The sequence below is a fragment of the Camelus ferus genome, chromosome 5, assembly GCF_009834535.1.
Source record: "Camelus ferus isolate YT-003-E chromosome 5, BCGSAC_Cfer_1.0, whole genome shotgun sequence".
Taxonomy (NCBI): domain Eukaryota; kingdom Metazoa; phylum Chordata; class Mammalia; order Artiodactyla; family Camelidae; genus Camelus; species Camelus ferus.
In genome coordinates this window covers 90,599,656-90,625,467 of record NC_045700.1, presented here as the reverse complement: position 1 = coordinate 90,625,467, position 25,812 = coordinate 90,599,656, and the positions used below count along the sequence as shown (strand labels likewise).

Below are 25,812 nucleotides of genomic sequence, written 5' to 3'. Positions count from 1 at the left end.
ACAGAACCACATGGCCCATAATGCCTCAAACATTTACTATCTGGTCTTTCACAGAAAAGGTTTGCCAACTCCTACTCTAGAAGGTGCTTGTGCTCCCCAAAACCGCCATAAGAATATCTTCCTTCTCCTGGCCCACTGTCCCCAGTGCATTTGCTCCTAAAACCTGATCTGGCTTTCTCTGGAGCACCTCCCTGTTCCATCCTTGGTTCTGTGCTCTGCATTATCAATTCACTCTTACCAGCCAGTCCCAACTTCTTCTATCATTAAATCTAGCTCATTCTCTGTACCCTGTTCTCAAATTCCAACTTTTGATCTATGTTGTGATTTTACTAACTAAATTTTAAATAATTTTGCATTATTTCAGAAAAATAGACTACTTGGGCAAGAATCTCCATCTCAAGTTCTGCCTCTAGGAAATTTGACTTAAGATACCACATTTAAATAAAGTTTCTCTCATATCAAAAGTAACCATCATCTTTGTGTCTCATTCTTGAATCACTACCCTTTCTCAGCCTCCTTCATGCACTCCTTCACTCACTGTGATTTGGTTTCTGCCTTTTCTACTCCACAAAACTGCTCTGATCAGTGTCACAGATAGCTCCATATTAGCCAAATCTAACTTCTCAGTAAAATTCCTCACTGGGTCTATCAGCAACAGGGCACTGTTGACTGCCTCCTCCTCATTCAAATGCTCCCTTATCTTGGTTCCCTGCCTAAGCCTCCTTCCTCCTTTGCCACCACTTCTCAGTCTCCTGGACTAGATCCTCTTCCTCTGCATGCCCATTAAGTGCTGGTATTCCTGAGATGCCATCTTCAGTGGTCTCATCTCTCCATAAAATATCCCCAGGCAATTTTTTCAAGTGCCACTGAGGTCACCCAAATCTCACCCTCTAGCCAAGATCTCACTCCTGAACTTCAAATCGTAATATCAAACTGCCTCCTGGCTCTATATACGTATGCATCTCCAGGCATCAAACTCAACATGTCCAAACAAACCTATCACCTGTCCCTGTTCCCCTTCCTATCTCAGCAAATGGTGCCATCACTCTCCCAGTTACCTGAACCTGAAATGTAGGAGTCATCCTAGCTTATTCCTTCTCCCTTCACTGCCTCCTACATCCAATCACTATGTTCTATCTTATTAAACGGTCTAAAATTCATCTCCTTACAATCCACACGACCACCATGACTTTTATCTCTGAGACTCTCTTAAATAACTTTCTTAAGAGTCTCTCACCAATTTTACCCCTTTCCTTTAAATCCTCCACCCTACCAACAAAATAATATTCTAATATGCAAATATGACTACATTGCCCCCTCCTCAAAATTCTTCAATGGCTCCCCAGTACCTACAATGGTAACAGCAGAACTGCTTTACACTGTATGAAGGCATTTCATGAATGACTCCCCTCACCTGTCATTTACCAGCCTGGCTTCATCTCCTACCAGTATCTCTATCTTGCATTTTAAGTTCCAAAATACTAAAATATCTATAGTTTTCCAAATCTACCAAGTTCCTCTTCCTAGTTGCCTAAATTCATAAAACAGTTATGAATATGCCCTAAATCATAGTTTCTATAAAACAAAAGATGTATCTATTGAAAAATGTTTAATAAAAAGTGAAAAATTGTAAGAGATATAAACTACTAGGTATAAAATAAGCTACAAGGATATGTTGTACAACACAGGGAATACGGCCAGTATTTTATAATAATTATAAATGGAGTATAATCTTTAAAAATTGTGAATCACTATACTGTACACCTGTAACATATAACATTGTACAGCAACTACACTTCAATTTAAAAAAAAAAGAAAAAATTAAAGATTCAACAATAGCAATAGCAAGCAACAATATCAAAATACTGCTATGAATGTTAAACTCTTTATGGTTTATAAATATTACCAAATAAATGCCAATACATTTCCTTAAAACATAATTTCCTTGCTTTTCACTTGCAAAAACTACTTAATGTGAAGATCACCAAATATATTTTGTATCACACATTGTACTTTAAAGCAAGAATTACATAACTAAGGATGATCTTAAATACCATCTAGATCATTTTCAGGTATTTCTGAATTCTTTTTTCACTAGTGGGGATGAATTTGTAGTAAGTAATGTAGAAACTTGCGCAATCTCGCTAATGGCCAGTGGCATACACTTTTCAGATGGCTAGTCAGGAATGTCATGTAAAATGAATCTAATTAATCTAGTGTGACAGTCATTAGTGCAGTTCACCAGCTGCTATCCTGCTATCCCTACTTGCAGATACTTGGTAGAACTGCATTTCTTGGCCCTCTTGTGGTTGAATAAGGCCAGCTGACTCATTCTGGCCAATGAGTAGTGAGCAGGACTAATGGAGTCACTTTTGGACAAAGGGATTTTAAATGTGTTTCTACAGGGCTCTGTTTCCTTCTGCCACACACAGAAAAGGGGACAAGTCCTGATGTCAGCTATTCCATTCAGCCTGGGCTCTGGAACATCACAAAGCCTTAGATAATCCTGATGGGCAAAGGATACAAGTAAGAAATAAACCATGTCATTCCACAGTATAACCCTGCCTACCACGCAACTATCCAGCAATTTAGACACCTCAAAGGAATGCATACCAAGACACCAGCAGTTTATGTCAATATTTCCTATCAACATTTCATGTCTGCTATGAGTAAATGTTATCAGTGGTAAATTCAAGAGCCAGAAATAGTAAACTCAGGTCATTATACAATCTTGTCCATCGCTTTCCGAACTTTTGGCTGAGATCAAGTGTACAATCTTGGCCAAACTATAACTCTCAGTCCTTATTTCAGAAAAGAGTAATAGTAATATCTGACATCTCTCGGGCACTTATAATGTGCCAGTATTGCTGTAAGTACTTTATCTACATTAACTCATTCCTTACAGTGAATGTGAATTTCACCAAACCATCTCCATGGAGTTAAGAAGGAATGAATTAGTTTTCTAGCAAATAATCCTGAAATATTAATTGGGAGTTTCCCAGCACAAATAAACTACTCTATCGTTAAATGATACACTCCTTATTTCAGACATTTCAATTTGAATTACAGAGATCTAAAGGCATGTTTAAAGCAGGCAAGAACCTGAACCATTTGATCCCAGAGCTGGCAATAATGAAGAAGAAAAGATGATTGTTAAAAATAGGTTTGTGTATATAACAATTTTGGGAAAATCTGATCATGGTAGCAGATATACCTTACCTACCATACTGCTATGGGTGGAGGCTCCAAAGAGCTTGCCTTCCATCATTAAGTACCTTCCAAGTCTTTTTTGGGCCTGCCATGCAAGCCAAGAAACCAAACAGTTCTAAGAAATCCTAATTCCACTGGAATTGAGAACAATCCAAAATGATAGTGGTTATATAAGAGATTGGATTAAATATAATCCAATATGATGGGTGCATATTTAAAGAAGAACTTGGAAGACAAAACTTTAAAACAATCACTTGAAGGAAAAGTTAGTTGTTGAAGGAAACAATTTACTGTACTAGACCAATTTCATGTGACCATAAGAAGGTTTGGAATAGCCACTGAAAATCAGGGATTAAATGCACTTTTGATTTTTTTTTTGTTGTTGTTGCTTATTTAATTTAGAACAAGAGTAGTTACTCCTATCAGCACTTCCTTTATTCTTTCAAACTAAAGTTATTTCTTTATTTCAGGGCCAATCTCTTCCAAAATACCCATCCATACTTGTATTATTCCCTGGCTGAAGTATTAGCATTCTGCATAAAAATAAGTTTCTTTAGTAAGTGTACAACGTGTTAGAAAACATAGAATAATTGTCTCTGCTCTTCCACCTTTCTTAATTCATATATAAACTTTGCTCTGTTGTAAGTTAAGTAAAATAATCCTGTCCCAAGGGAAATTTAGACTTATCTAACAAAGTGCTTGATCTATTCCCACTGTACCCTCTCAGTACAATGCAGGTGCTCAACAAATACCTGGGTGATAAATAAATGGCAGTATAATTTTCTAGTGGGTATCAATATATCAAATCTATTTCAGTCGTCTTAATCATATTTATAATATTCAGACAAAAGAATAATAAAATTAAGTTCCAATGAGAAGAAATTTCACTTGAAATCCAACTCTGACTCTTTAGCTAGTCAGTTTCTGTTCATACTGTTTTACCTAATTTAATTTCAACATGCTCTTATCAGCCTCCTTTAGTCTGATTTCATTCACTATGACTGCATCAACTAAGCTGCTCACCCTAGTTCCCAATCAAACAAAGAAGGTAATATTTAAATAGCTTTGGCTCCTCCTATAGGAAGCCTTAGCTTTTAACCCACCTCCCAGATCCAAGATACCAGAGCTGAACTCTGGGTTCCTAAATCTCCTTTGGTAAAGCCAAAAAAGGCCCAGAATTCTGGCTTTCAAGGTTGTTCTTCTGCTTTGGTTCTTGCTTCCAGTACTGTTCTAGCCAATCCTAGCTTAGGGATCAAATCCTATCCTTGACTCCCAGCCTAGTGGCTGCCTCTACCAGTCTGCTTATAAGAAGATAGTCACACATCTCTGGAATTAGAGATCCAAATCCTGTCCAAAGATCCGGAAGGACCCACCTCCTATATAACAACTGCCTACCTGCCTTCTGAATATCTGTATCATAAGCCCCATGAATTTGGGATCTGTTGCCAACAAGGCAGGATGGCAAATGGGTCTATAACCTCTTTAATTCTGTGCCTTGTCCAGCAGGCTGTAGCTCTTGATTTGACTTGGCAATTGGATTAGCTCTCTGTTTCTGATCCACAATGCAGGACAGATGTCTGGTAGAACACTCCCAACACCTGCCTCCATAATGCCCTGAGTAGCTGTATTTCTCTAGTCTTAGGATACAACCATTCAGTTTGCTCAAATTCTAACTAATTGTTTCTAAATTGTTTGTCTTCTAAGAATAATACTAGGCCTTTGGTCACTTCAATTGATACAGTCATCTTCTTTACCCACGATGGCAACTCAAGATATTGCCTAATGCTAAAGTATGTATTACTATTTTCTGGATTTATCTTGATTTTTATGATACCTTACAGTATCTTTCTACAGATCAAATAATTCTCTCCTTTGTATATCTGTAATAACAAATAGCAATGAGATCACGAAATGAGGAAATGTGAATCTGAATCTCAACTCTGTCACTTCCTAGTTATATGTTCCCTAAATAGATAAGATGTTTAAACTAAGCCTCCAGTTTCTCATTCACAAAATTAAGACAGAGATAACAACAGACTAAAGAATAGTGTGAGGCACTAATGCAGTTCCCAGTACACAGGCAGCACTAAAAAGTTAGCAATCAGCAGCAGAATCCATAGAGTTTATATATGCTTATTTGCAATGTACTGTATTAAAGTATCAAGGGAAGTAAAATAATAGGATTAATTTATTATAGTTAACAAAAAAGATGAAGATGAACTTGATGGGAGAAAGGAAAGAAAAATGAAGCAGCAGGGCTAAGAACAAATAAATGGCAATTAGAAGAGTTTGCAAAGCAAAGAGCAGTATTCTGTGAACTTCAGTAAAAGGGGGTCAAGGATGTTAGTCTTCCCTGGAGTGGGGGCTTCTGATAACAATGAGGAATTCGGGTCTAAGAGAGCTGGCTGAGGGGCTGCCACACTTAGCCAATGACATGGCAGGAAGAGAGAGCCTTGCTTCATATGCTGCTCCTTGAAAGTGCACATTTTCATAATCCTCTCCTGCCAAGGAATTCTCAGCCCAAATCATTCTCATCCTAAAGTAAAACCAAACCTCTCTCCTTCTCCATTCCCATCCTTCAAACCATAGTTTATGGTAACCTCTTCTATGAAACCTTCCCCAATTCTCTCAGGTTTTTTTTAACTCTTTTTATTGAGTTATAGTCATTTTACAATGTTGTGTCAAATTCCAGTGTAGAGCACAATTTTTCAGTTATACATGAGCCAAATTCTCTCAGTTTAGTGTTCCATTAACGACATGTATTTCTCTTTCTATCATGGAAGCCGTACTACAATTGTTCTCAACCCTTTCCCATCCAGCCTACCAGAAAGAGCAAAGTATGTGTCCTATTTGAATTTGTACCTCTAGCATTGAGCACAGGGTAGGATGGGTAGAGGATGAGAAGCCACCAGGTACCCTGCACTGTTCCAGGCAGAATCATTAAGACCAATGGCTTCTAACCATCTGGGGGACATGTCCCTCCACTTTGAAAACCTGAGGAAAGCCAAAGACCCTTAGCCTAGAAAAATACATATATACACTCTCACTCAAAAAATAATAATAATAATAAAATTAAAACAGAAAGAAAACCATAAGGAAAGAATATTAAGCCAAGTCAAAAGATAGAGATTCTACTCCCTGGCTCTGCCAAAAACTCCCAGGTTCTCAAACCAATCACTTAATTCCTCAATTGACAAAGTGAAGAAACTCTCATTTGCCTCAACTATCCTTCATTAGATGTCATTAGATGTCTGTAATAAAAAAAATACATATACATACATATATATACATACACGTACACTAAAAGCATGGAAGAATTCTGAAATTAAAATTGTTATATAAGAGCAAATTATTTTTTTATTGTTGTTTCACAGCTTGATACTTTCACAGCTATCTATTTTGTAAAAAAAAAAAAAAATGCTGTGAAATAAACTGTTTACTATTACAGCTAAAAGAACTGTCGTTCTTCTAAAACTCCAAAGGCCCTGTAGTTTACATACCCAAGAGGAGTAAGCACAACAAGTATAAAGAAGCAAAGATGAATAATCTAATTAATTCACATTTGCTCACACCACTGACTACAGATTCCTTTGATAACAATATGCTTTTGTACTAACAAACCTGTAATACAATTGGCCAGTATGTTTTGAGATGTTTATATTCCACATGTCAGGGGTTCTTGATGACAGTCGGAATATTCTCTTCTCTCTAGTTTGACCCTGTCACCAACAACTGTCACAGGTGGGCTACAGCCAACAGAGATCCTCTCTTCAGAATGAGAAGCTGTGAAATACTTACTCCAATGAGGTCTAAGGGACATACCTAATGGGGCTGACTTTAATGTAAAAAGCAACTGTCAGGCAGCCACTGTGAAAACCCTGAGGAGCTCCATGGAAATGGAACAAGTAAGGAACCTGAGCCACCGTCTGTATTTCAAACCTGAAAGCTGAAGAGGGCCTATGCATATACCACAGCAGCCCCTGTCGTCTCCCCTCCTCTGCTCCTACCAGCAACTCAAAGGGTACGGTCCTCCTTGCTAGTCTAGGCCTTTTTTTCTGCATCCATGCCAATCCCTGCTCAAGAGGATGTCATTCATAAAGAGAGGGTTCAGAATCTAGTCTCGACTTCATGGCCCAGCCACAACTGTTAAGGCTCACTTTTCTTGCTCAACTATCTTCCTGACAATCAAGTCTCAGATTCAGGGTCCAGAGAGCTTAGCTCCAGGCTCCTTAGCTGCTTCTTTCTTTTTCCTTCCTGACTCACACATTATAGCCCTATTACTCAAAGTATGGTTCCAGAACCAGTAGCACCAATGTTGACTGGGAACTTGTTAGAAATGCATAATTTTGGACACCACCTCAGATCTACTGAATTTTAATATGCATTTTTTTAAATACCCAGGTGGTGAATCATTTGCATGGTGGAGACAAGCACTGGTCTATAGGATTGGCCTCAGTTCTAATGAGGGATCCTCATATCCATCTTTCTCAGACAAAACACAGCTCTCAGCTTTGCTCTGCAGATCTCCCTCATGAATATCATCTCCTCTCCAGACTCCTGAACACTGACTGGCCTTCTGAGTCCCTCTATTTCCCTCTACCCATCTACCTAGAAACCCCAGGGCTGCCCATTCCCACACAGAACAGTGACAGCTATGATTTTTGATGAGATACCTGGCCCACCTGCTTATACCTCTGAACGCAGCCTACAAAGGCAAGAGGGGCTCCAGAGTTCCTCTTTCCATGCTGATTGACAAGTCTTAAGTACTGGCAAGAAAACCATCAAATAAGCTCTAGCACCATTTCTGACGTACCAGCCAGCAGCCAACACCCAGCACCCGGCACCCAAGATTTAAGCACTCAGCCTATTTTTCTTTTGACTTGAAAGATGCCACAGTCCACTCTAGCCCCTTCAATATTTCTCTCCATAAGACTGGCTACTAAAGAGGTTCAGACTAGACAACACAGAGGATAAAGAGAGGCCTTTTGCATTTTAAGAAGTTTATTGCTAACTGGGACGTTTTTACACTGTGGGAAAATGCAGAAGTAATATATCAGGATCATTACTAATCACAGGCAAAACGTTTTCATCAAAAGTTCCTGACTCTGCCCTCTTTGGACTTGGATTCCTATGCTTAATCCTGAGAACAGATTTCACTAAACATCTTCCTCCTTACTTAGGGTTAAAGGTATACTGTTCTTTCCATGAAGCTTCCTTTTACCAAAAGGTTTGAAAAAGTCAACAAGGTAGATCAAAAAATGCCTTCCTAGATTCAAGCAGGTTATATGGACTATGAGAGCCTGAGTTTGTGGATACCCATTTCCTTGGACTTCTGCCCCCTACACCCTCAGGATGCATCAGCCTTTTCTCTCAATCATGCACTGCTGAAATTTAACCATCATGGTTCATGCCCCCAATATATCAGGGGCACAGGCCTCTCTGCAGTCCCCTTTGCTGAGCTCTAAAGAGATCCTCTTGTTGACCTTTACATGTTGGCTTCCCTTAGGAACTCAATATTCAGCTGCCTTTCTCTAGCTACACTCTCTAGGTAATCCCATCCACTACGTGGTCTCAACACCTCATATATGTTGATGGCTCCCAAATTTACATCTTTAGGTTCAATTTCTTCTTGGAGCTCCAGACTCATCTGTCCAAATACCTTCTTTTGCTAGTTTCATTTTCAGTATTTTGTATGGTTTTATTGAGGTATAACTGACATACAATAAACTACATACATTTAAAATGCACAAATTATTGGTCTTGACAAATACAATTATGAAATTATCCTATCAAGATAATGAACAAGTCTATCACCCCCTGAAGTTTCCTTGGGGTCCCTCTGTAGTCCATCTCTCCTATTACCACACCAGGCAACCAATGACCTGTTTGCATTTTCTAGAGTTTTACATAATGAAATCATACACAGCATATTCTTTTTTTGTCTAGCTTCTCTCATCCATCATAATTATTTTGAGATCCAACCACGTTGTTGCATGTGTTAAGAGTTTATTGCTTTTTTTTTTAAACAGCTGAGTTGTATTCCACTGAACAGACATACCAAATTTAGTTTACATGCTGATGGACATTTGGGTTGCTTTCAGTTTAGGGCTATTACCAAAAAAAATGCTATGAACTTTCATATATAAAGTATTTACAGGAACAAATGCTTTATTCTCTCTAAAGTAAATATTTAGCAATGGAATGGCTGGGTCATATGATAGGGATATGCTTAATGTTTTAAGAAACTGCCAAACTGTTTTCCAAAGCGGCTGTACTGTTTTATATTCCCATCAGCAGCATATGACAGTTCCAGTTGCTCAATATCCTTGTCAACACTGTTTATGGTCAGTCTTTTCAACTTTAGCTATTCTAGTGATTCCTGTATTCATATTTTGTGCTATTAACTTGTATTCCATAATGACTAATTATGTTGAGCATATTTTCATATGCTTATTTACCATCCATATATCTTATTTAGTAAAGTATCTATTCAAATCTTTAATACAGTTTTTAACTGGGTTGTTTGTTTATTATTGACTTGTTCTTTACATTCTAGATTACAGTTTTTGGTGAGGTAAATGTTTTGCAAATATTTTCTCCTAGTCTGTGGCTTGCGAGTGCATTTTTGTAACTGTCCACTGAAAAGCAAAAGTTATTACAATTTTGATTTTAAAATTTATTTTTTTCTTTTATGTTTCATATTTTTAATATTATGCTTAAGAAATATTTGCCAAATCTAAGGTCATTAAAATTTTCTCTTCTCTTTTCTTCTAGAAAAGTTACACTTTTTACACAAACATTTAGATGTATGATTCATTTCTAGTTAGTTCCTTATTGGTACAAGGTAAGGGTTGAAGTTCCTTATTTTCCAAATGGTTACACAATTGCAATAGCACATTTGTTGAAAAGATATTCTTTCCTCACTGAATTATCTTGGCACCTTTGTAGAAAATTAATCAATCATATATGTATGGGTCTATTTCTGGAATCTCTATTACATACCATTGATCTTCCAATGATCTACATGTCCACCTTGGTAACACCAAACTGTCTTGATTACCAGAGCTTTGTAAGTCTTGAAATTAAGTAATATATGTCCTCCAACTTTGTTGTACTTTGTTTTGGCTCTTCTAAGTCCTTTGCCCTTTCCTATAAATCTTAAAGTCAGTTTGTTAATTTCTACAAAATGCCTCCTAGGATTTTGTCTGGGATTGTGCTTCATCTATAGATCACTTTGAATAGAGCTGGCAACTTAACAATATTGAGTTTTTTAATTCATAAACACAGTATTTCTTACCATTTATTGAGACCTTATTTAATTTCTCCCAGTAATGTTTTATAGCCTTACACATCTTTGGTCACATTTAACCCTAAGTATCTCATATTTTTGATCCTACTAAAAATGGTACTTTAAGAAATTTTTCAGTTTCTACTTTTTCATTGCTAGTTTACAGAAGTACAATGGATTTTTGTATATTAGCCTTCTGTCCTTCAGCCTTGCTAAACTCACTTATTTTATTAGTTCTAGTAACTTTTCTTGTAAATTCATTAGGATTTTATACAGAGAAGATCACACAGTCTAAGAGTAAAGAGTTTTATTTCTTCCTTTCCAATCTAAATGCTTCTTTACTATTGCTTCATCATACTAACTAGAATCTCCAGTATAACACTGAATAAAAGGAATGAGAAGGGACATTCTTACTTCATTCCCAATACCGGAGGAAAAGCATTCAGTCTTTTACCATTCTGCATTTGTTAGTTATAACATCATACCCAGTGGTGATACATTCTTCACCAGACTGAAGTCCTCTTTTATTCCTAGTCTGCTGTGAGTTATCATAAATGGTTGTGGACTTTTGTCAAATGGATTTTTGTATCAAAATGATGCCATTTGATTGAAATATGGAGTTAAATTTAGCCTGTTAATATGGTGAATTATACAGAATTACTTTTCTAATATTAAACCAATCTTGCATTCCTGGGATAAACCCCACTTGCTCATGTTGTACTATCCTTTTACTACATTGCTGAATTCTATTTGCTAATATTTTGTTGAGGACTTTTTTCAACTATGTTTGTGAGGAGTACTGGTCTGTAGCTTTCTTTCCTTATAATGTCTTTTCCTGGTTTTGGTATTAGGGCAATGCTGACTTCACAGAATGAGCTGGAAAAGGTATCCTCTTGCATTTTCTGTGCTTTTATAGACTCAGGATTATTTCTTCCTTAAATATTTAGTAAAATTCATCAGTAAGTGAAACCATCTAGACCTCCATATGTTCTCAACATCTCTATTAAAATGTCTAAGAAGAAATTAAAACTGAACACAGCCATTCCTACTCTTTGACGAGTTAATACCCCATACCTGCTCTGGTCAGCTTTAGATACCCGTCTTGCTAACCAATCTTCTATTTCTTTCTAGTCTATCCATTCTCACTCCTTAAATCAAAAGAAGACATCATCTTTCTTATTCCCTCTTTGGCTTATCTTTACTATAATGCTGCCTATTAACTCTCTCGAATGACCTCTAGGAATACTTCCTTTGGTTTGACCAGAACTTAATGCACTCTTCTTGTCTTTTTAAACCTGGTCAACACTGTGCTAGATGATGCTTTCAAGAAAAGAGGAAGTGACCTAAATAAGTCTATGTTGCTAGGATCTGGAGTCAACCCTTAGCCGTGGTTTCAAGGAATCAAGGAATGAGACTATCCACAATTGGCAGCAACTAGAGGTGGGGGCTGGGGAGATGGAGGAGAGGTGGATCTAGAGTAGGATAATTCACTCTCATAAAACATTCTACACATAACTTCACAGCTTAATCAAAATTATTCTTAATTTTGTATAAGTATGAGTAGTATCTGCCTCTTCCTACCTGCACTCCTCACCAGACTAAGAGCTCCATGAGGACAAGAACTATGTCCATCTTGATCATTACTAATTTCCTTACACTCTACAAATTCCTGACACATAGCTCTAACTCAATTACTATTACCCTATCAGATAAAAAATTTAATTTATACCTCAATAAAGCTCTGAGATAAGGTAGAACTCCCCATGTTAGTGGGGAAAATAAATAATAAAAACTTAAGCTGCTACCATTGTCAGGAACTATTTTAAGATTTTTAAATGTATTCTCATTTAATACTATCACAAACCTAGGAAGTAGGTACTGTGATTATTCCTATTCTATGGATGAGGCAGGGGAGGAGCAAGGACAACCCAAATCATTAGATGTCTGCCCACCAGATGCTTCTACATCCAAGCATTCTGAGGCCTGCTTCTGGGGCAACCGAGGGTCTTAGGGGTCTGTCACCACTTTAGTTTATGATGTCTCACTGATGCACTATGGAATGCAAAAGGCCCTAAGAAGTCTATAATTAGAAAATGAAAATTTAACTCACCTTCCACTGCTCCTCTGGAAGCAGCTTCACAACCACCAGATCCCCATTCAAGGCTCTATTACGAGCAACGACTCCATCAATAAAAATGTCTCGATCACCATCCTAGATTGGAGAGAGAAATAAAAGAGCTCAGCTCTACCAAGGAATAGAACCAAAAATTACTTCCTTGGTTTAAAAATTGTAAACTCTACAATCTGTGCATTGATTTGACAGGAACACTAGTATATGGCCACAAACAGACCTAGAAGAAGCTCAGTCTCTTTGGAACTAACAGAAATTATGATGGACGCATAAAAGCAAGTTAACATAATGCTAAAAACATCACCAAATAAGAAAAGATCTATTATATGCAGGCCAAAAACAAACAAAAACACGTAATGCAAAAAAACTGGGATTGCATGCTTTCACAACTGAAATGAGAAAGGAATAAGTAATCCTTCAGTAATTCTTTTTTGTTTTAAATAAAATAAAGCATGATGATACCTTTTCTACACTAACTAAAATTTTTTAAGAGAAAAGGTAAAAACAGACAGTTTGCAAGAAAACAGAATAAAAACAACATAGAACCCCCTAAGAAAACCAATCAAGGGCAGGAGCAACAACCAGCCCCAGGATTTAGGTTCTCCAGGAAGAAACCAACAAAGTCACACTCCTCTCAGGGAAGTGGCAAAAAGAGCAAATTGTTGGTTCATTTTTTTAATTGAAGTATAGTTGACTTACAGTATTGTGTCAGTTTCAGGTGTACAGCATAGTGATTCAGTTAATTTTTTTCAGATTCTATTCTATTATAGGTTATTACAAGATATTGAATATAATTCCCTGTGCTATACAGTAAACTCTTGCTGTTTGTCTATTTTATGTATAGTAGTTATCTGTTAATCCCATACTCCTAATTTGTCCCTCCTCCACCTTTGATAACCATAAATTTGTTCTTTATGTCTGTGAGTCTGTTTCTGTTTCTGTGAGTCTGAAAATGTCTATTTAGGTCTTCTGCCCCTTTTTTCAATTGGGTTGTTTGGTTTTTTCGATATTGAGTTGTATGAGTTGTTTGTGTATTTTGGATATTAACTCCTTGTCAGTCTCATCAGGTGCAAATATGTTCTCCTACTTAGGCTGTCTGTTTATTTTGTTGATGGTTTCCTTTGCTGTGCAAAAGCTTTTAAGTTTGATTAGGTCCCATTTGTTTGTTTGCTTTTATTTCTATTGCCTTGGGAGACTGATCTAAGAAAATACTGTTGTGATTTATGGCAGGGAACATTCTGCCTATGTTCTCTTTTAGGAGTTTTATGGTATCATGCCTTATACTTGGGTCTTTAAACCTTTTTGAGTTTATTCCTATAAATGGTGTGAGGGAATGTTCTAATTTCATTGATTTATGTGTAACTGTCTAGCTTTCCTAACCCCATTTATTGACGAGATTGTCTTTTCTCCATTGTATATTCTTGCCTCCTTTGTCATAGATTAATTGACCATAGGTGTGTGGATTTATTTCTGGGCTCTCTATTCTGTCCCATTGATCTATATGTCTGTTTCTGTGCCAATACCATGCTGTTTTGATTACTGTAGCTTTGTAGTATGAATGAGGTCTGGAAGGGTTATGCCTCCAGCTTTGCTCTTTTTCCTCAGGATTGTTTTGGCAATTCTGGGTCTTTTGTGGCTCCATGTAATTTGTAGATGACATGATACTCTCTATAGAGAAACTTAAATTCTCCATACAAAAGCTATTAAAATTAATAAATGAATTCAACAAGGTAGCAGGATACAAGATTAATATATAGAAATGTTCTGCATTTCTTTAGACTAATAATGAAATATCAAAAAGAGAAAGTTAAAACAAAATTCCACTTAAAAATCTCATCAAAATAAATAAAATACCCAGGAATAAACTTAACCAAGGAGGTGAAAGATTCATACACTGAAAACTATAAAACATTGCTAAAGGAAACTGAAGATGATTCAAAGAAATGGAACACTATCCCATGCTGTTGAATTGGAAGAATTAATATTGTTAAAATGACCATACTACCCAAAGCAATCTATAGATTTAATGTGATCCCTATCAAAATACCCATGACATTTTTTGCAGAACTAGAACAAATAATCCTAAAATTGTGATTGTTTTTATGGAGACCCAAGCAGAAAGCAAAGAAAAAAAGGAAAGGAAGGTAACGTGAGCTTCATAAAGCATTTTCACAGTCCACCCTTCTCACTAAGGAGCAAATGAACTCCCTCCCATGAATGTCACAAGGCGTGGACACCTTCATCTTCAATCACATACTTAAAAACAACCCACCTTAAGCAGTGTAGCCCCAGAAAACTTCCTAGGTATCGAGTGCCAAACTGAATTAGGTGACAGAGTCTTCTTATTAAACCAAGTTACTACACAAAAACAATTAAATGTAGAAGGTAGCTAAGAAAAGCATAACTTCAGAGGTAAAGTTCCATGAAAATATTTAAATATTTTCTAAATGTTTCATCCACAAACATGTACCCTTATCCTGTCATCCTTCCTAGAGTTTATACTATGTGCTTGTTTTCAGAGGATTAGAGAGAAGTAAAATTTTAATTTTCCTCAGAGAAGGTAATAACAAACATGTGTGGAAAGCCACCACTCAAAATTTTCTAATAAAGACACTTGATATAGATGTTACACTCAACAGACTGCAGGTGATTATTATGACATTTTAGTTAAAATTAGTATTCCAAATTCACCACTGCCTCCAAAATGGGATTTCAGACACTCAGTACTTTTTTATAGTTTCCAATTACAAACCATTCAAGATCTTTTAGAACAGTCTTTCTGTTCAGTTTCTAATTTAGCCGTGGGCTAGCAGCATGGTCTGCACACTTTGCCAAACTTGACCCACCCTAGTCCCTAAGGAATAGCTACCATGTTAGCCACAAAGACAGAATTACTGCAGTTGACCTCATAACAAGCTTTTCAAAAAAATAGGAAGAGACAACCAATAAATAAAGAGTGAACAACTGAAGTGCTGCACAACATATCAATCACTGCCTTCTCCAATTTGTAAAGCAACAAGATCTCTCCAACTTCTCTCGAATGAAAATAAAGCTGTCTGGAGGTCATTCTCACATGCCAAAATATATGCAATGAGACGCCTCTTTCATAAGCAGCTACACCACCCTTACCTTAGAAATTTAAGATGAATAAAATGTACATATTGTCAGAAAGAAAAGCAGGGCTGAGTTGAACCTTGATCAATACACAAATCTATAGATACTGCATCACCACTCAGCTCTTACTTCACTGATTCATTCAGAAGCCTGTATCTATTGCAGAATCTCTTATTTTAAAGATAAGAAACTTGGGAACAGCTCAATATTTTAAAAGTTTGAGTTATCCCTCCTAACTACTTTTTAAAGCCAAAGAGTTCAGTCCTTTACTTGAATGCCAGAATGCCAGAAGAGCCATGCTACCCATCAGAAAGAATATAAAAAAAGAAAAATAGACAATGAGCAACCTGGAGAAAATATAATGGGATCTGGGGTAACTGAATTAAATATTTAGGAGGCTGGAGTGCGGAGGACTACCCACGTACACCATGATGGTCAGAACATCCTCCATGGATGGAATAGCTCCCTTTGGACCAGATAAATTCCACAGGTGTACAAAGAGTGACTCCCATGATATGGTGCACAAAAAGGCTACAGAACTTCTTGCATCAATATAATTCAGAATAGAAACTGTGCTTTTTGTAAAAATCTAGGTTTTTACATCTGGTCCATTTCTCCTTTTCATCTTATCCCCAAATAGATTCAAAAAGGCATCTCAATAATATCAGTTTATCTTGCTTTGCTTGAAAAAGTCATATGGTTTTATTTTAACTCTGTACCTTACTTTTATTGAGAACACCAGGAGACTAGCAGGTACACACAGAAGTAACCTATCCCATATATTTTGGGTTTGTCATAAGAAAATAAATATCAACTTTCTATGAGTAGAAATTATAATAAACTAAATCATATTCCCCACAAAAAAGTACTTTTTTATACCTGATGATCAATTCACTGTGCCTAGTCTGTTGACATAAGTAGATATTTTGAAAGCGATATTGTGTAAGTTCACAACTGTCTTTAGAGTAAGAATAAACCTAAATAATTTCATCAAATCTACTCTATTTTTGTTTCTCAAAAAACTTTAGAATTTTAAAGTTGTGAGGAATATTAGACAATATTTAATCTACCCTTCATTTTACAATTGAGGAAACTTTTCTATTTCTTATTGTCAGAGCAGAAGCTACATCTTTCTATCAATTCCTGTCTTTATTCTCTCTCTGCTAAAGCAGGGAACAGGTAACAATCAGGCCCTGATTCTGCTATCCTACCTCCTAATCTACCTGTGAGCATTTTTCTAGTTCACACAAGTTCACAGTTGACACGGACATGAGCTATGTACACTCAGAAATCCAGACCAGTGGTGGGATTTATCCACATGTAACTCAGTGCCTCTACTATCTCCTTCTTCGATATTTCTTTCAATAATTCTTCTAAAACTGGAAACTGACCAGAAGACCACAAAACTAGAATGCAGAATTGTTCCAGTGTCCAACACCAGAGTATCTACAATCACTTACAACTGGGCCTTGATAGAGCTTTTGTAGTCTGCTCTTAATTAATTAGAGGTGAGTCATTAAGCATTTTTTCTCCCTCTGATACAATTTTATTACTCTATCAGCGGCCAGGTAAGACAGAAAAAGAGGTATAGAAATAAGCCAATCCAAATACCATGATTAGCTAAAAAATTCTAAATAGGACATGTCAGGAACACAATTTCAAGTGGGAGAACAACTTGAGCTTTTGAAGCATCAGTAACTTTTGCTTCTTAACTTCCTCTAACAAACCAGATTAAACAGTGGCAACACATCATTTGCAAGTTTAAATCACATGAATTTAACTTACAGGAACATAATTAGGTCCAGACTTTAGAGGACCTCTGTTCTGGCCCTCCTTCAGCCACACCCCTCCTCACTCAGGTAAGGAGTTCTCAGGACCAAATGAAAGTGCATCCCCATTTGTAATTGGCTCCAAGCCTACTTCCAGGGCATATATAGGCATCTTCCCCAGTCTGTCTTCCCAAACAGACCACATCACAGGTGGCACCTCTGGACTTCACAGATGGCTAATGGTAGATATTTCTAAGGGGAGTGGTCAGAGCTTAGACATGTAGGATAAGATGGTCACCTAGATGCATGTAAGGGCCCTCACTGAATGGAGGAGGAGGAGGCAAAAGGGCAGCAAAGAGAGGACAGGGAGCCAGGACTGGGAAGGAAAGAGGGGTATGCCAGAGGTACACCCACTCCATGCAGCCACACTTCAGCATGGAGCTCCAAGGAGTCTCAGAATTCTATATTTGAACCTGAGTACATGGAGGTACATACGTTTGGCAAGGAATATATCTGGTTTGTCATGTATGTATTTTACTTAACAGTTTCTTAGTGTGATTTATAACTTTTAAATATTTCATATGTGGTATGTGTGCTTTTGTCCTAAGGTCAGGAGCTGGCCTAATAGGAATCTAACTTAGGGGAAATTCAATACTGTGTGCTCATGGAAGAGAAAAAGAAGCACTAAAATTTTCAAAATGCTGTATGTAATTCCTCTTATCATTCCAATCAATGAGAGCAAACCTCAATGTGCACAGGAGATAGGAGATTTGAAATCTGCTCAGTTCCCATGTGCCTCTCGGGGTGAACTTCTTATTGCACTGGGTGTGACGCTCATGCTCAAATCCATGTTTTTCACACACTGGGGCCCCTAATATAATTAAGCCCCTTCAATTGGTATGCCAGTGAAGAAACAATCATTCTTTCTAATGTGGAGAAAACGCTGGCTATGCTAGACTTACTGCAAGATGGTTTATCCATCTCCAACATGGCATACTCCTAGGAGATTTTCATGGGTAATTTTTATGATGACTGAATGTGATTTTCACCTTATGAGCAAACTCTGGAATCTAACACCCATGTCAACTGTGCTTCCACCGTATGATGACACTGCTTCTGCAGCTAAGCTGCTACCTCCAAGCTGACCCTCAATCCTATCATCTAAGCACCAGGGTCAGTGTATATACCATGTTCTGTCATAGGAACAGAAAGTGACTCAAGAGAGAACAATGTGACATGTGATACTTTTTATCGAATCCAGTGGGTAAGACCTCAACTTGAGATACAAATGTGAATCCTTGGCTTCTAGACAGGGCAAGGGGAAAAGGCACTAAACTGAGCTTTAGAATAGCTCTTAGGTTATTGTAACAACAACAATAAACATAATACCTATGAAGTACATGACTGAACTTGTATTCTCATTAAACCTGTCATTTCATGTAATGAAATATGTTAACTGAAATCTATGTATTCCATTTCTTCATCTATTAGCTAAAGTTTCTTCCTATGGTCTCTTCCACTGTGAAAAACCTAATTTTATGGCTATCCTATTTATGGCATCCTGGAAAAGTTAGGTCAAGAATTTAAGAATATTGCTCTCTCAGCTTTGCACAATCAAGCCTTATCCAGAGACCTGCTGCTAACTATATGGCAGAGTGAACGTCCCTTAATGGGAGAGAGCCTGTTAAAATGAGTCATGAACCTAAGAAACTGTATAAAGATCCAACGATAAAAAGCCTTATACCAAGTCCTATCACCTACATAAAAGTAAAGTAAGAAATTCTGACTTCCCTCCACCAAAAAAAGGCATGGCACATTATTTTTGGACAAATTTGTAGATTAGCTCATGCAGTAGATTGAAAGTAGATAGCGTATTTGTTTAGGAGAGATTAACTTAAATCAGTGGAAAAATCCATAAATCCTTTTAAACTATAAACCAAGGGCATCCAATTACAAGAACTGGTGGGTGTCTGCATGGGCTCAGCTGCTCCCTGAAGCCTAGTAACAAATGTCATCCCTTTCATTTGACGTGTGATTTTAAGACTGGCAGAAGGGGTTCTTAACCAACGGCAAATTTTGTTTGTTTAAATTTGAAACAAATCCTTGCCCATCCTCAATTTTGTTTTACTACTCTGCTTTTTAGTTAGAATATATGATTTCAGTTTCACAACACATCTAAAAAATTAAATGTGACATTAGGTTTATTATAAAGTTATTGAACTTACTGGGCAAGGAATGAAGGCTTCATGAAACTTCTTCGGATTGATTCTCAATACACCCTTTAAAATAAAAAAATTAAATCTGTGTAAATTTAACTAGTTACATACTTAAGATTTTTCCATACATAAGTTATTATCCAATAAAAAGTTTTAAAATTAATAAACAGTTCGATCTAGGAAACAAGTTAGATGTATGAGAACTATTCATTAAATCCATGAAACACGATTTACACTGATGTCTATAACACAGAGTTCCATCAAAAATTGAAAGCTCACACTGGCACCTTGCTGTGAACGGGCAGAGGTGAGAAGCGACAGAGCTTGGCGTGGAGTGGGAAAGTGGCAACTGTTGAGATTTTACATGCCCCTGTATGATAGTCTTCAAATTTAAAACTTAAAGAACAAGGTTATCTGGGGATTACACCCCACCACACAATGGCCTTGTTTATTCTTTAAGACCTTTCCAAAACTGCTTGTTTCTGTGACAATCTTCAAAGTGATGCAGGTTGATTTCCAAGCTGACTACTCAGCCTCAAGGGACTGGATGCATAATTTTTACTTTGGCCCCTCTGCAGAGCCGAATGAGTCAATAATTCAAAATGGTCCAGAACCAACTCTTAATGTAAATGGGAATCCTGGCTCCAACGGCCAGGCCACCCAGTTTGCCTTCAATTTCATGTTATTCCAGCACCAAATCAGGGTCTGCTTCTATTTATGCACAGAGGTGCAGGTGGGGGCCCTCTTCAATAGCAGTTCAGTATTTTAGGCTCTTGCAGGAAGCTGTAACCCTCCCCACTTACAGCCGCATTTGAAGGCCACTGGAACACATAGATGGAGGCAGTTATTTTCCTAAAAGCCAGACTCAAAGGGTGTCTTGAGTAAGTGTTTTAAATAACATTTCCCCTCTAAAATATTGAAAGACTCAAAGATACACGATTAACAAAATAGGTGAGGGCATAAAATAAAGCAGAAAATAATTCTTTCTTTCACTGGTACAACCATGTTTAAATCACAAATTTCCACGCAACAGTTTATACCACTGTGTTAAATCCCACAGACTACTAGAAATCTTCTTTCAGTCCTTAATTCAATCATTATTTATTGAATTCTGCTTATATCCAAGCCCCTGAGACAGAAAATATTGGAAGGAAAATGATAATCAAGCTCAGTTCCTGTTTATAAATTAAAACATGAAGAATGCCATAAGTGAGGGAACAGCCTACTTTCAGCTGAGGGCACTAGGAAAGGCTCCAGAGATGGTGTCCAACCTGACACTTGAAGGAGGAGCCAAACTTGAGATAAACCAGAAGGGAAATTTAGGCAAGAGTGATTAAGAAGGCAAATTCTCTTCTACCATCTTGCAGTACTAGGGGAAGAGGGAGAGGGGCTGGGAGATAAGGCAGGCAAAGTTCCCTGAGGCCAGTCCCTTTCCATTAATGTCACTGCAATTTCATTTTTAGGACAGCAATTTGTTGTTGGGGAGAAAGGAAAAAGGCTTATTACATTTATCCTAAATATTCATCTACTCACATAACAAATATTTCCTGACAACTAGCATGACAGGCACTATGCTAAGTGATGGGGACACAATAGAGTAATAACTGACAGTCTCTGCCCCTCAGAGCTTACAGTCCAGTGAGGGGAAGACATTCCAAACACATAACAGTGAATTCATTGAAGTTAATTTTTAAAATTCATTTTTTGACCTAAGTTTTCTTTCAATTGTTATTCTTCTATCATCAATTCAAGCTCAAGTGATAAGCTTCAAGTGAATGGTTAGTACATGAAGGAGTACAGAGAAGAGAATGTCTTCTGCTTTGAAAGCACCTTTCATTACAGAGCACTGAGAGAGACCAAGGCGAGGCTGAGGAGAAAGAGGTGGCTCACGGCTGTATCTTACCTCTATTTTGTGTATGTGATTTTTTTTTAATGAGATAGAGTTGATGTACAATAGTATATAAGTTACAGGTGTATAACACAATGATCCATAATTTTTAAAGGTTATACTCCATTTATAGTTATTATACATTTCTTGGCTCTATTTAAAAACACAAATATTAAAAGGACCTAAAAGATTCTATCCTTGATTGTCTACCCCAAACTTCCTGAGATATAGAAGCATACAGGGAAGGATAGAAGCCTGTTCAAGAAAAACATTTGCCGTTTGACTGGAGCATACTCTTAAGAACTGGACCTCAGGAACAGACCCGCTGAGAGCACGGATCACACTAAGAATAAACTCCAGCAGAGTTCCACAGCAGAGCAGAGTCATCCCCACAGCCTAGCAGAGTCATCCCCACAGCCTGACGGAAGAAGCTGTCAGTAAAGCATGTCAAGAAATGGCCCTGAAACTGAAAAAGACTTCTAGCAGATGATTTGTCCCACTCACCTACATAAGCCCAGAACTTATATTTCCATATTTTTATGACCATCACCTAATCTGCCCCAAACCATCACCCCTCATCCTCAACTCTTTCCTAGGCCTGAAATTGACTGGTGAGGCTCCTACAACCTCCATCTCTTTTCTGAATGCTCCAGTGCCTCCTTGCCTCAATTGAAACCTGGCTGTCCTCTGATGTGATCACTTCCCTTTAAGAGCTCTCAAAGGGAGCCAATTTTCTCTCTCCTACTCTGTATATCTCAGGGACTAGAGGAAGAATGTTTTCCCTCAACTTCCCCATTGCAGCTTTAAAATTATTTCCCCCTCATTCTCTCTCAAAACCCCCAGACCCTTAGAAGTTCACGTTTAGCTCCTGCTGTACCTCCCTGGTACTGTCATCATCAAACCTCCTGATCGTAACCCTGATTTACTAATGTTTTGCCTCTTAGCACACTCTGTTTCTCTCCAGCCTCATTCCTATAAACATTTATGGGACCTCACATCCACATGGATGATCAGGCAACCCTCGCCAGACACTCTAGCCCACCCACCCTAGTCACTCTCTCCCATGTTCACAGCCTATATCTTGTTATCATTGCTAACTACACCACCTCCAAACATTGATTTTAAAATCAAGTATCACACTTTCTGATCACAATCTTCTATCCTTCCAGGTCACTAAGGTAGAAATTCCACTTCAACAATTCTTCATCTTCACCAAGACTTCCAATCCAGGGACCTTACCACATTTTTACCATTTATCGTTCTCCCACTACATTCATTCCCTTCCTTGGCTACCTCGTTAACATGGCCTGTCAGTACCTACTGCCCTTACAAATCCTGAGCCTTGGGTCCACACTTCCTCTTGTATTCAACTAGCAAAACCTCACTTTCAGTTGACTCCAGCTATCTGCCTTCCCCATCCTTACACCCAAGGAGCTGAATATTACTATAGAAAAATATCACACAACTGGGCTAATTAGCCTAACTTGGCAATCACAAACATGTTTTATTTGGCTTACAGGATGTTTGAATATGCTTAAAACTGAGGAATTTCACACATAAATATGTATTTCCAGACTTTCTTGAAAAACTAGCTAACCCTACATGGCAGCAACCACCTGAACTGGATAACAGATGCTTCTTGTATAGCAATAAAAACAGTCACAAGTAACATACCAGTTTATCACGTCACACACTGTTTTAAGAGCTTTATCTACCAACTAATTTAACCCTCAAAACAACCCTATGAGAAAGGTACTATTACCCTCTTTTTTATAAAATGAAGAAATAGAGGCACTGAGATGTGCCCACTTTCATACCACATTCAAGACCAAGCAGTCTGGTTCCAAAGTCCTTGCTCGTAACTGCTGCAGACTGCCTCTCTATTTGCCATAGTCACCATCAGGGCCTCTTCACTCATTTATGCCACCTGCTCACTTCTCCCCAGAAACCAGTACCACACTGCAACTTTCAACCTTCTGTATCTTGGCTAGTGGCAACATCATCCATCCTTTACCCAACTAAAAAACTTAGGAGTCATCCTTTATCACTCCCTTTGCCTTACCTTCCACATTTCATCCATCAGCATGTCATGCCAGTACTAGTGCCAAATCCATCCATTTCTCTCCATCTTCACTGCCACCACCCTTGGTCACATCTCCACATTTTCTTGCCTGATTGACTCTGACAGCCTTCTACATGTTCTCCCAGGTTCCACTCTAGGCTGTTCATCTCACAGTTGCCAGAGAGTTGTTTTAAAAGCATAAAATAGATCATGTCCTTCCCCTGCTTAATACAATTCAGTGAATCTCCATTGTTCTTAAATAAAATCCAACTCTCCAATACCGCCTAGAGACCCTACATGATTTAGCAACTGCCTACCTTTCCAATTTATTACCATATTGTAATTCCCTTTGCTCACTACATCTAATAGGCTTTCTTCTTGGTCCTCAGAAACATCAAGGCTTTTTCTGCTTGCCATTCTTCTACTAGCTGATATCTCTGCCTGTAATGTTCTTTTGCTAATTCTTCAAATGGCTGGCTCATTTTTTCCAACCTGCAGATCTCATCTCAGAGATCACCTCCTCGGAGAGGCCTAAACACCCTATGTCAAGTGGCTCTCTCTAATTATCCTCTTTCATCTTTCTTACTTCCCTGTTAGCATGCATCACAGGCCATAATTTCCTCTTTATTTCCCTAGTTGTTTTTTTCTATCTCCTCCAGTGAATTGCCTATCTACATACTGGTATATGCTTGGCACTTAGTAGGCAGTCAAGAAACACTTGTTGGGCTAATTAATTAACGTCTGCAGAGTAGAAGTTCTCCTACCACCTGGCATTAATGTTTTGAATATCATCTGTTCCTTCTAAACGACTGGGCAGTTCACTGTAATGTCACTATTCCTCCCTTTAACTCACACCCAAGTGTTCTCTAATTTTACTCTTAACAAATGGTGAAGGTCCTAGACACTAGCCCATCATGTCCTGTTGTCCTGGACTACAATTTCTTTCAAGGTCCCATTACTTTACATTAACATTTTATTCTAGGGGAAATGTGACTTCATGCCTCATACAGCCCTGGTGGCTCAGTCTGAACCACCTTTTGCCAAAGAACCAGCTAGGAACATGAAACCAGCCAATTCTACTATCTTCATACTTCACTATTACTTCAATATCACTTTGGTCATCACCCCAAAGCTAAGTCCCTTCCAGGCCTCTCTATCCCACACTCTCATTTCCCCTAACATCTCCCATAACAACCTCCCAATACTGTACCTATGGAGTGAGAAAAAACATATACTCTTTGATGTGAGAACTTGTTTACCAAAAAAATTTCAAAACTACATATACATGATCATGTGTTACTACTGGTCAATTCAAACACAGGAAAGAGATTTCTTTGGTCTCTGTGGACTACTCTTCACCATATAGGGAAAACCACTAATGAAATGTCAAATTATTGGGCAAAGTATTGAAAATAAAATGAAAATATTTTTCCTCTATCTAAAAATATCTCTATCGTTCAGTACAAGTTTCTTCTCCGGATGAGGAAAAGAAAAAGGATGTCACACTATACTTAAGTGTGAACACAAAAGTTAACAAATGCTTACATTTAAAAAATGTAAAAATAAATATATATACATATTTAATCAATTTAATTTTCTCCAACAGCATTCAAATATCTTTTCTTGTCTAGCTTTTTACCTTACCCATCAAGGCCTGCACAGATGGACTCTGTTTCTCTGCCTATGAAAAATCTTATTTACAGTGTTGTATATTTCACACAGTGACCTCATATCTGGAACCCATTCCCTTCCCATCTGCAAAGAACAACCGTTCTCATCTGTGGGGGGAGGCTCTGGCTGCTGAGTCTCATGATGTCACAGGCCAGGAGGAATCACTTACAAACTTCTGGGAATGAGAGTTGTTATATTGATCAACTTTTTGTTTTAATATTAGCAAAGAGTTGCTTCAAAAGCAAAAATTAATAGGAAGGAGTATAAATAATACCATTGCATAGTATTTCCCTCAGCCTCTCTCTGTAAATTCTATAACCAAAATTATAAGCAATTTTTCTTCCAAGTTGTAACAACCAAGGTTCCTCTCACACTTCTTCAAAGACAGTACTTTGATTCTTTACTCAGTCAGTAAACAAGTATTTATCCAATATAAACTTATTAAGTATCAATCAAATGCCAG

At 37.7% G+C, this 25,812-nt stretch overlaps 1 protein-coding gene across 2 annotated transcripts in view; it reads right to left on the bottom strand.

The window, feature by feature from the left end:
- DIS3L2 (DIS3 like 3'-5' exoribonuclease 2) overlaps window positions 1-25,812 on the bottom strand; it is a 321,890-nt gene that overhangs the window by 250,688 nt on the left and 45,390 nt on the right. For both annotated transcript variants that reach the window (XM_032480492.1, XM_032480493.1), the window contains exons 4-5: window positions 19,738-19,791; window positions 12,609-12,710 (exon numbers count right to left, since the gene is read on the bottom strand). In XM_032480492.1, coding sequence (XP_032336383.1) covers window positions 12,609-12,710; window positions 19,738-19,791 — 156 coding nt within the window. The remainder of the gene's footprint in view (window positions 1-12,608; window positions 12,711-19,737; window positions 19,792-25,812) is intronic.